The sequence below is a fragment of the Opisthocomus hoazin genome, chromosome 8 (genome assembly GCF_030867145.1).
Source record: "Opisthocomus hoazin isolate bOpiHoa1 chromosome 8, bOpiHoa1.hap1, whole genome shotgun sequence".
Lineage (NCBI taxonomy): Eukaryota > Metazoa > Chordata > Aves > Opisthocomiformes > Opisthocomidae > Opisthocomus > Opisthocomus hoazin.
In genome coordinates, this window is record NC_134421.1 from 72,206,944 (window position 1) to 72,219,223 (window position 12,280).

At 47.6% G+C, this 12,280-nt stretch overlaps 1 protein-coding gene across 1 annotated transcript in view; it reads left to right on the plus strand.

The window, feature by feature from the left end:
- The window catches only part of EXOC4 (exocyst complex component 4), a 481,096-nt gene that overhangs the window by 118,943 nt on the left and 349,873 nt on the right, over positions 1-12,280 (plus strand). The window contains exon 8 of the mRNA XM_075429015.1: positions 10,069-10,214. Coding sequence (XP_075285130.1) covers positions 10,069-10,214 — 146 coding nt within the window. The remainder of the gene's footprint in view (positions 1-10,068; positions 10,215-12,280) is intronic.

Here is a 12,280-nt window from a genome sequence, read left to right on the forward strand (position 1 = left end):
CAAAACCATATCCCCAAGTGCCACATCTAAACGCTTTTTAAGCACCTCCAGGGATGGGGACTCATGCATACACACACACATGTATTTATACACATATACACACAATATGTTTGTATACAGTCATCAGACAGTCCTAGCAATTACCAGTTACTGCCCAGAAGCCAACTGAGTTTGCTAGCCAAAAACTGCAAAGGCGTTTCTTTTTTTAATTCCGAAGCATTGAGCAATGTTCAACCAAAACCTGCCGGGCTGTGGAAATGTGCGGGTCCCGCGGATTCCAGTAGTCATCGTGCAGATGAAACGCCTGCTTCGCTGTGGAAACGTGCATCAGGATGGGGATTTTCCTCGGAGGAAATGAATAATCCCGACTGACTCCTGTGCCACCCACCTTCATTCTGGGCTTTTTTGGTTTGTTTTCTTCTGGTGTTAAGGGCCTGATACTAAAACAAGAAAGCGGCCGTGTTACTCGGGTCGTCTCTGCTGCTGTGATCTGCATTTTCAGAACAGCTGACGTGCCTGGAGAGAATTCAGTGCTGCCCGTTTGTTTTATGACCCAGTTATTCAAGTTGACTGTTGGTAGCTTAAATAAGTTTGTCATCAGTATTTGTTCCTTTCTTACTAAAATAATTAAATAAAAACAGCAGAACTACCGGGAAAGCGGGAGCTGGGCTGTCTTTTCCCCAATTTTCCCTTACAAAGGCCAGAAGACGAAATTTCAGTGAAAACGCCTTCAAAGTTTCTGCATCGCTAAACTGGAGATGACCTTCGTCGCGTCCCTTTGTACGAGGTGGTACTGGGTTGTTGGTTGTACGGATATTAAAGCCTCTAAAGTTAGAAAGCAATTGCAAAGCCCCCTGTGAGGGCTTGCAGAGGAGGCAGCCCTCTTTCGGCATCACGTGCGTGCTCGGATCTGGCAGAAGATGAGGTTACCTGCTGCAGTCTCGCAGCAGCTTTTTCTTTTAGCTGCTTATTTTCTGAGCCACAAGTAGAAGTTGAGACGAAACTTGTGATATTGGTGCGGCACAGGGGAGCGGGGTAAAGTTAGGCTAAGAGGCCTTTTATCGTGTGCGGTCAGCAGGAGACGATATCTCTTGCAATCTCTCTTGCTCTGTCTCTTACGATAGGACAAGGAGCAATGGCTTTAAACTAAGGGAGGGGAGATTTAAACTGGATATAAGGAAGAAATTTTTTATGATAAGGGTGGTGAAACACTGGCCCACGTTGCCCAGAGAGGCGGTCGATGCCCCATCCCTGGAAATGTTCAAGGCCAGGTTGGATGGGGCTCTGAGCAACCTGATCCAGCGGAAGATGTCCCTGCTTATTGCAGGGGGGTTGGGCTGGATGGCCTCTAAAGGTCCCTTCCAACCCAAAGGACTCTAGGATTCTACGCTCTCAGCAGCTGAGAAAGTCAGCGAACGCAAACCTCGCCCTGTACCAGTCAGCAACCTATGTCTCGGTGCTTGCAGCGGGACCGGGCTTTCCCTTGAAATCTGTTGAATCGAGTAATGATACGTCACAGGGGTGTTGACACATCAGAGGGTTAATTAGCGAACCCTCGCAGAAACCACCACTATTTATATCGTTAGGCCAGGCGTTTGCTGCTGAACCGAAGTCACAGAATCACAGGATAGTAGGGGTTGAAAGGGACCTCTGTGGGTCACCCAGTCCAACCCTCCTGCCAAAGCAGGGTCACCCAGAGCAGGCTGCACAGGACCTTGTCCAGGCGGGTCTTGAATATCTCCAGAGAAGGAGACTCCACAACGTCCCTGGGCAGCCTGTTCCAGTGCTCCGTCACCCTGAGAGGGAAGAAGTTCTTCCTCAAGTTCAGCTGGAACTTCCTGTGCCTCAGTTTGTGCCCATTGCCCCTTGTCCTGTCGCGGGGCACCACTGAAATGAGCTTGGCCCCATCCTCCTGACACCCACCCTTGAGATATTTATAAGCATGTATGAGGTCCCCTCGCAGCCTTCTCTTCTTCAGGCTGAACAAGCCCAGCTCCCTCAGCCTCTCCTCGTAGGGGAGATGTTCCAGTCCCTTTCCTGAGAGCTGTGTAAGCTGTTGTGGCAGCTTGCGTCGAGAGTGGCGAGATGAAACGAGTCCTGGCTCGTTCGAGCAACCTCCAGCCTGATGCTGACGGCTGTGACAGCACGGAACGGCGTCTGCTTTTGCTGTGCTGGCAGCTGGGAACCCCTCCGTGTCAGTGTAGACGTCTCAAGTGACGTCAGCTCATCCCTACGCCGAGCGGAGTCAGCGCCTGGGGTGCTGAGGTTGTAAAGTCCGAGTAAGCGTTATCAAAAGCTTGTGAAATGAAAAGGTTCTGGTTTTAAACTCCCCAGAGCAACCCGAGCGGGCATACGATTCGTTGCCAATTAAAACAGCTTTTAAGAAGTTGTGTTTTTAAAGTAGTTACGAGGTTTGTTGCCTCCCTCTCTTCCTCCCCGGAGGTAGATGCGCACTCACAGGTCTACAGTAATGGTTGTGCTAATTGACAATTAGCATTGATAATGAATGCAGTAGCACTGGCAGTGATAGTATTATCTAAAGACTTCTGGGGTTATTTTTCAGTTTTTCCCAAAAATGAAAAACAAAAGGAATTCTTGCCTCTTGTACAGTAATGGAATTGGGCGATGCCTTAAGAGAATTAATTCTGGAAGGATTTTTATTATTATGTTTCAGTTAAATTAATTTCATGGGCAACAAGAGGATGAGATAAAGCAGGTTATGCAGCATTAAACAGCATTCACGTCACCTAAAAATTGGTTTTGTTCTTTCAGACTCACCTTATTGCGTTGTCCTCTGTCGTGTTTGCCGTGTGTGTACTCGGCCCCTGTTCTCGATGTGGTACCACTTGACGCAGAAAGCTCGGTGCTCTTACGATTCAATTAACCTTTTTTTTTTTTTTTTTTTGTTAAATTCCAAAATTACTGCAGCTTTTTAATTATTAAGAATTTTGATACAGCAAATTACTGTGTAATTAGCTGTAGACTACTGTCTTGCATAGAGTGCCGCTGCTTTTCTTGCCTTGTTCTGGCGCTTTGCTGGTCGTTACCTCCCCTCTCCAGCTCCAAGAGCCATGCCTCACTTCACATGTTCACAGGGGAGTAAGTGCATGTCCCAGTAGTGCGTCCTGCCTGAACTCCCAACTTTTTTTTAACTTTATTTTCAGGATTCATTTGCAGTTGCTTTCATTGGCCCTGAAAGCATCTATAGCCGGATGTCATCATCGCTCGGGAATGTTGTGCCTTTCCTTAACGTGTGCACCGCAGTTTGCTGTCACTGGACAGCCCCACTGAACTAGGGGATGGAGGAGACTCTGGGTCTGCTCTCCTGTTTTTAACCAACTTTTCTCATTGATGTCCCATTAGGAAATCTCTCTTCCGCTCTGTAATCTCAGCTTCTGATTCTTCCTGCTAGGTCTAACTAAAAGGTCACTCCACAAAGCCTTCTCAGAGGCTGCTACAACTCAGGAGGTGGCCATGGTGCCTCAGCACAGCTGAAATCACAGAATCATTAAGGTTGGAAAAGACCTCTAAGATCAAGTCCAACCATCAAACCAACCCCACCATGCCTACTAAACCATGTCCCCAAGTGCCACATCTACATGTTTTTTGAACGCCTCCAGAGATGAGGACTCCAACACTGCCCTGGGCAGCCTGGTCCAACGCCTGACCACTCTTTCAGGAAAGACATTTTTCCCAATATCCAATCTAAACCTCCCCTGACGCAACTTGAGGCCATTGCCTCTCGTCCTATCAGTGCCAACATTTCTGCAGCCACCCAGCGTGTCGGAGCAATAAGCTGAAAAGAAATCTTGTTTTCGATTGCCAGTACTGCGTAGCAGAATGTTAAAGACATTCTCAGATGCCGAGAGCGTTCTTTCTGGGGGTTGTTTGGCTTTTGCGCTTCCTTCAAAGTACAAGGGAGGGAGCCTTCATTTGTAGTTTCGTGCCCAGTGGTTGCCAAAGATGGGCCTGGGTGAGATGTTCCCACTAGCATAAACCCGTTTACCACACACAGGCGCTGCCAGTAGCTGGTTTTATTTGCTACATCAACTCGAAACGGTGATGAAAGGTGCTGTGTAGCGGTGGTGCTTTGAACACTAATGGTTCCTTCACGTGAGAGCCTGGTGTGACAGCTTTATTGAGATCCCCAGACTGTAAGGAGCTGCTGTGATCTTCTCGTCTGACCTCCACGTAAAACAAGCCGTGGTACTTTCTGGAATTAATTCCTGTTTGAAAGAGGGCACGAGCTTTGGAAAGGCGTTCAGTCTTGACTGGAGGGGAAAAAAAAAATCAGCGATGGACAGTACAGCATAACCTTTGATGCAAGTGGTTAATTGTGGTCTGGAAATGTATGCCTAACCGTTCGTCAAAGCCTGTCCAGCTTCTACTTTGCAGCCTTTGGAATTTTTTAAAAAATTCATTAGTGAAGATTCTTTTTTCGGCAGTTCGGTGCCGTCTGCGTTGCGTGCTTGCAGACTGAGCCGGTAACCTCTTCGCCTTCTCTTCGCTACGCTAACGAGGCTGAGCTCGCGGCTTCTCGGCGTTTTGCTGTAAGTTGTGCCTTCCAGCCTTTCAGTAACTCCCAGGCTTCTTGTCTGCACCCTTCCACCCCCTTTTTCACCCATCTCTCTGTTTGCGAGTGCCAGGGTTTCGTTCGGTGTTCCAGATGTGAGGCCGATACAGAGCAATGCTGTAAACTTCTGACAGAGCTCCCTGCTTTTTGTAGCCATTTCCAATTAGCTGATTAATACCCGTTGTCACAGTGGGACCTGCTGTGCTGTTGATTATCTTCAATATTCCCAAATTTGGTCGAGTCACAGCTTTACACAGTAATCCTATAGATCGTGACTTTCATTTTTTCTTTTCCCCTAGGTGTAGAGAATTAACTCTGCTGACGCTGAAATTCTTACAGTAGATCGATGATATTAAGTAAAATAATAATAATAAAAAAGAAAATAGTATCATTCTGTTAACACTGTGTTCACTTTATTCTTTACTGTTTTTTCCCCCAAACATCCTAATTTAAAAACATTCTGTAGTCATTATTTTCGTAGGAATTTGAAATGGGAAAAATTCTGGTCTATTCAGTCCAGAAAGGGGTTGCTGCAGCCGCTCTTGTATGTGCTTTCATTGTCTGATTAAGATTCTTCTAATTACTATGGTTTTAAAAAAGAGGATGCACAAAACTTAGACTAGAAATTAGAAGGTTTCTATCCAACAAAAGAGAAGGTTTCTGGAATAGCCTTGTATTTCCCTTGGAATTCGGAGGACAAAAGGAAAAGAGGAATTGAGATTTCTGGGACTTTGCAAAACCCAGTGTCAGTGGTTTCCTCGTTTCTAGTTGTGTGTTAAGGAGCTGGTCGTGTGCCTGCCCTGTTTTCTGTGAGTAGATGCTGTGTTGACCTTTAGTGGTTTGGCTTTTGTCAGGTCCTTGATGGAAACAGAACTTTCTCTCTTTCTGTTTGTTTAAAGCTTAATTTGTCATCATCATAATACCGGTTAGCCAAGATCTGTGTTCTGCAAATCCAGGTTGCTGGACATGAATTCTGTTATTCTCCCTTAATTCTTTTTTAATAGTCTTCTGTCATCTGTTCTGTGATTTTTGTCCCTGATCAATACGAGGTGGAGAGGCCAGTAATTACCTGGTCATCCCATTTACCCTTGCAAAATTCATGGTGTGGTGTTAGTTTTCATTTGCTCTTCTGGACCCCCCAGATACAGAATGGCCTAATGAAAATCAGTGTTGGTGGAACCGAGCTTGAAACCGTCGTGATTTTCTGATGGAGCAAACTGCTCACACTGCAGCATCCGTCTTAATTCAGAGTGTATGAGGATGGAAAATACCTATTTACAGTTTTTAATTACAGAATCAGAGAATGTTCGGGGTTGGAAGGGACCTCTGTGGGTCATCTAGTCCAACCCCCCTGCTGAAGCAGGGTCACCCAGAGCAGGCTGCACAGGACCTTGTCCAGGCGGGTCTTGAATATCTCCAGAGAAGGAGACTCCACAACCTCCCTGGGCAGCCTGGTCCAGGGCTCCGTCACCCTCAGAGGGAAGAAGTTCTTCCTCATGTTCAGCTGGAACTTCCTCTGCTTCAGTTTGTGCCCATTGCCCCTTGTCCTGTCGCTGAGCACCACTGAGAAGAGTCTGGCAGTTGATGGAATAGAGTTTGTTCAGAGCTCAGGCCTCCTGTCTGAAACCTCACAAGAGGTACAAAGCATGAGTGGATTTAGCTGTCGCCCTGTGGCCAGGCGTGTTTTATTGCCCATGCTTTATTCCGAGGTCAGTCTGGATCACCGTAAAATGTAACGAATTATGCAACTTCTCGTGGGGCTCAGCCAAAGAACAAGAACGTGGATCTGGAGAGTCACGGTAAGTGCAAGCAGCAGTCGGACACAGAAGCAAATTTGTTCTTGTCCCGTTGCAGTTTAGAAAGACAGCGTAGTGCCAGCTGATATCAGATCAATGTGATAGACAGGCTACACGTACTGATATGACCTTTGGAAATTTGAGAATTTAATTAAGCCTCCAGATCCATAAATACCACTTTCTAAATATAACGTTTTATATTAATTTTCATTTCCAAAGAGCAGTTGGAGAAAGAGCGCTTTGTTCTCTTGCTTTATGTATGGCTTTATTTCTTTGACATTGATGTAAATATACTACACGGATGGCAGAACTCAGCCACTGAACAGAAGGTCCCAAGTCCTTGTTACAGATGAATGGGATGTTGCAGACTTTCCAGTCACTCATAAATCTTGCTGTATGTCCATGTGATTAATGTCTAACAGAAACAAGGCTTTTGATGGATGGTTCAGCAGCTACGTAACTACAGATCAGGTGTTACGGGACCAAATCGTGAAATCCCTTGCTTGGATGGTTAAGGGAAGCTCTTGTTTGCTTAGACAGGGAGGAAAATGTCTGGTTTTCCTTTTCCTTTAAGTGAATTTTAAAGTTCTGGCTTGCTGGGGCTTTTAATAAGTACACAGCCAGGCCACGACTTCTAGTATTGATATGATACTTATTAAAAGTAGCGTGGGGTGCATCTGCACGAGTGAGAAATCTAGCAAAGCAGGCAGGAGACCAGCGTGGATGAGCAAGGAGCTTCTAGCGGAACTCAGATGGAAAAGTCTACAGAATGTGGAAAGAAGGACAGGGCGCTTGGGAGGAATACAGGAACGTTGTCTGAGCATGCTGGGAAGCAGTGGGGAAGGCTAAGGCCCACCTGGAATTAAATCTGACAGGGGATGTCAAAGACAACAAGAAGGGCTTCTTCAAGTACATCAGTAGCAAACGGAAGAGTAGGGACAATGTGGGGCCACTGCTGAACGAGGTGGGTACCCTGGTGACGGAGGATGCAGAGAAGGTGGAGTTACTGAATGCCTGTTTGCCTCGGTCTTCACTGCTAAGGCCGGCCCTCAGGAATCCCGGTCCCTGGAGGTAAGAGAGGAAGCTTGGCGAAGGGAAGACCTTCCCTTGGTCGAGGAGGACTGTGTGAGAGATCACTTAAGGAATCTGGACACCCACAAATCCATGGGCCCCGATGGAATGCACTCATGAGTGCTGAGGGAGCTGGCAGATGTCATTGCTGAGCCACTCTCCATCTCTCCATCATTAATCCCAAACACAAGTACAGGCTGGGTGGAGAGTGGCTCGAGAGCAACGCTGAGGAGAAGGACTTGGGGGTACTGGTGGACAAGAAGCTCAACATGAGCTGGCAGTGTGCGCTGGCAGCCCAGAAAGCCAACCGTATCCTGGGCTGCATCAAGAGAAGCGTGGCCAGCAGGGCGAGGGAGATGATTCTGCCCCTTTACTCCGCTCTCGTGAGACCCCACCTGGAGTCCTGCATCCAGCTCTGGAGCCCCCAACAGAAGAAGGACATGGATGTGTTGGAGCGGGTCCAGAGGAGGCCACGAAGATGATCAGGGGGCTGGAGTACCTCTCCTATGAGGACAGGCTGGGGGAGTTGGGGCTGTTCAGCCTGGAGAAGACAAGGCTCCGGGGTGACCTTAGAGCAGCTGCCAGTACCTGAAGGGGCCTACAGGAAGGATGGAGAGGGGCTTTTCACACGGGTGTGTAGTGATGGGTCTTAACGTCCTCCCGCTTGGCTGTGTATTGTAACTGCTCAGCCGTGCTCACACTTAATTACTTCGTTCTGGAGAATTTGTGTAACTGTTGAATACAGGGCACTGGAGCAGAAAGAGCTTTCATCTGTCTAGCATGGGTTCTGCTGTGCCAGAATTTTAGAACTTAGGGATGAACTTTGAGAATAGTTGTCAAAACCAGCTATTTTCACTTTTTACAGTGTTTTACTGTTTCAGAGCCTAGCATCTAACCGTCCTGCTCTGCCTATCTAGTAATACCAGAATTTAACAATTTTCTCTTCATTTTCCTAATCTGCAGCGTTTTCGGAACTGTTCTGAGGATCTAACCACAAACCCATGTTCTGTTTCTGTATTTCACTTTTTAACCACCAGGGATAATTCATTATGTTCCTGGCTCCAACTTCTGTTGGTTTATTGTAATCTTGGAGCCAAGTGCTGTGTTACAGGCTTTACGTCTCCTAGCCCTGGACAGAAAGTGACACCAGAGTCGTGGAATCCATTCAAAATAGGTTTCATCCATAATGGGAGAACAAATTGCTAAGTGCTTTTCTGTTTTTTTTTTTTAAACTTGATTAAGTTTGAGGGTTTAATTACATTTTTGTGGCGATTTTAGGGTTGTTAATTCAAGTAGAGAAGATGAAATGCAAATATGCCAATACAAACGGATTTGGTAAATTACTGTTAAAAATTAGCGCCGTGATTATTTTTATTCGTCACAATGAGCATGAATTTTAAAAGCTTGTGCTCAGGTAAAGTTTTAATTGAGACGTTTTAGGAGTTGAAGTTCCTTTGTGTCCATGTTATTTGTTTTTTTTTCCCAAGCTATCCTGAATTGTTTCTAATTAGGAGCATGATACCGTTTGCCTAGATATTTATTCCTAGGTAATTTGTTTAAACTTCGACAGCGCGGTACTGATATGTTCCTTTCATTACAGACAGCTCTCTTTGATGGGCTTTGACTAACGAATTATTAAAATGGAACACATTACTGATAGCCTCCGAGTAGCTGGAATTTTCTGAAAATAAATACTTTCCGAATGCGCTGACAAAAGTTAATTCTGAAGGGTTTTTTTCCATCTTCAGGCACAGGGAAATGAAAAGGGAAGGACATGGAATCCGTTTCTGCCTCTCAGCGCGGAGCTGCTTCGACAGCATCGGGGATCGGGCCAGCACCCGGGGCTGCGGGGGTTTCGCGGAGGGGACCCTGGTCTCGACAAGGGATCCCCAGCCCCTTACTGAGTGTGCTGGGCTAGAGGAAAATCACTCCTAAGCTACGCGGGCAGAGCCGGCGGCTGTGGGAATTCGTGTTTTTGGTGATGAAAGAAGTGTGTTTGGTTTGGGAGTTATTAATGTTGTTGTTGTTGTTATTATTATTATTATTATTAATATTACTATTATTATTATTATTTATTGTGCAGCATTCCCAGGATTTTTTCCGACAGCGTGTGTGACCTTCAGCACCCGCACACAGTCGTGGATGTTTTCTATTTCTTCATATAAATATAGAAAATAAATAGGCATACATGGAGATAGGTGAAACGCACTTTTGTAACTGAACGGATCACTATTGCTAACCTTGATGTTTTTAAGAGCTGTGGTAGGTAATTAGTGTGTAAAGGCCAGCCACCAGCCCGCCCAGCACCTCGCTGTTCCTGCTGCTGGTAGGATCGGGTCTGGGAGGAGCGGGGGCTTCTGGCGAGACGCCTTCGGTGCCGTCAGGGTTTTGTAGCAGATGAGGTTGGTCAAGTAATGTCAAACGAGCTTCTGCAAAATTAGTGACAGCGGCGTATTAGTCACTAGGCTCACATTTCTGAAACTAAAGCTGGGTTTCTGTTAATTAGTTTTTTTGAGATTTTTTGTTAGTTTTCCAGTCTTGTAGAGTACCTAAAGACCCTAGACCCTCAAGTTACATTCTAATGCTGTTTTATTTCGAATGCTGAGTTCCCCTTCCTTCTGTTCACAGATGCTGCTGACGGAGTACCTGGACATGAAGAACACCCGCACGGCCTCGGAGCCGTCCACCCAGCTTAGCTACGCCAGCTCTGGGAGAGAATTTGCCGCGTTCTTCGCAAAGAAGAAGCCGCAAAGACCTAAAAACCCTTTGTTCAAGTGAGTGCTGGGACGCTGTTAGAGCTGTGCCTAAGCTGTCTTTGGTCCCGCAAGTACCGCGTAACGCTGGCCGCTAATCGCAGTTTCACGGGGTGAGAGGTGCAAGTTTTGAGATGAAGGTTTAAGGCCCAAAGCTGAAGCCTCGGTAGGATCGTTGTTACGGATTCATGACTGGTTTTTAGAGCACAGCTCTTTCCAGGGCTCGTCTCGGGACTGGGATCCCATTATACAAGCTGCCACAGAGCAGACAGGGATATGTTACTCCTGTCTTTGTCCACGGTAAATTCAGGACCCCTTAAAGAGAGCGATAAAGTAGACTGGACAAAGAGAATTAAGATACTTGTATAATTACTAGATAGACTGAACCGTTCATCCTATCACTAACTCCTTTAATTCGGAGTTCGTCATTTGCTGATGACACCAAGCTGGCAGGTGTGGTAGATACACCAGAAGGCTGTGCTGCCATTCAGCGTGACCTCAAGAGGCTGGAAAGTTGGGCAGAGAGGAACCTGATGAGGTTCAACAAAGGCAAATGCAGGGTCCTGCACATGGGGAGGAACAACCCCATGCATCAGTACAGGCTTGGGGTGGACCTGCTGGAGAGCAGCTCTGCAGAGAGGGACCTGGGTGTCCTGGTGGACGACAGGTTAACCATGGGCCAGCAGCGTGCCCTGGCTGCCAAGAAGGCCAGTGGCATCCTGGGGTGCATTAGGAGGAGTGTGGGCAGCAGGTCGAGGGAGGTTCTCCTTCCCCTCTACACTGCCCTGGTGAGGCCTCATCTGGAGTACTCTGTCCAGTTCTGGGCTCCCCAGTTCAAGAAGGATGAGGAGCTACTGGAGAGAGTCCAGCAGAGGGCTACGAGGATGATGAGGGGACTGGAGCATCTCTCCTATGAGGAGAGGCTGAGGGAGCTGGGCTTGTTCAGCCTGGAGATGAGAAGGCTGCGAGGGGACTGTATAAATGCTTCTAAATATCTGCAGGGTGGGTGTCAGGAGGATGGGGCCAAGCTCTTTTCAGTGGTGTCCAGTGACCGGACAAGGGGCAATGGGCACAAACTGAAGCAGAGGAAGTTCCGTCTGAACATGAGGAAGAACTTCTTCCCTCTGAGGGTGACGGAGCCCTGGCCCAGGCTGCCCAGGGAGGTTGTGGAGTCTCCTTCTCTGGAGATATTCAAGACCCACCTGGACAAGGTCCTGTGCAGCCTGCTCTGGGTGACCCTGCTTCGGCAGGGGGGTTGGACTGGGTGACCCCCAGAGGTCCCTTCCAACCCCGACCATTCTGTGATGCTGTGATTCAGAATTCAAAGAATTAAGAGGTTGGGAGGACAGTGTGGGAGAAGAGGATGAGAGGCTTGATGGCCAAGGGAAGGATTTGGGGAAACATATTTGATGTGCAAGAACAAGAAATGCGGGGTAGCTGTTGGTGAGCAGCGCTGTTAGGAGGGGAGAGGTGGTCTTGTTATTACACCTGGGTTCAGGGGAGCTGCACTGAATTTTCATCGCTTCCGCACGACTACGTGTGCTGGTCATTCTCTTGGGGATTTGGGGGATACCAAAATGTCCTATTTCAGCAAGTTCAAAGACCACGGCTTCCTCAGCTCTGCCGGCATCACTGTGTGTGCACTTGCTCCCTGACCCAGTGCTGCCGGAAGCATCCTTGAGATGATTTTTTTTTATTGAGTTTGAAAACAGTTGGTGAGGGAGGGAGCGAGCTTCGTGTAGGTTCAAGGGAAGGGCAGAGTGGAGCTGTGGTGGGGAGTACCAGCAGCTTGAGGCATTAACCTCTTCACCGTGCTCAGCTGCAGCGGGAGCAGGGTGTCCGATGGGTCCTCAGCACCCTACTTGGACCATAAGGTGCTGCGGGGCTTGGACTGTTTTGAGGTGAGTTGGTGAGGGGACTGGAGCGTCTGTCCTATGAGGAGAGGCTGAGGGAGCTGGGCTTGTTCAGCCTGGAGAAGAGAAGGCTGCGAGGGGACCTAATACATACTTACAAATATCTGCAGGGTGGGTGTCAGGAGGATGGGACCAAACTCTTTTCAGTGGTTCCCAGCGACAGGACAAGGGGCA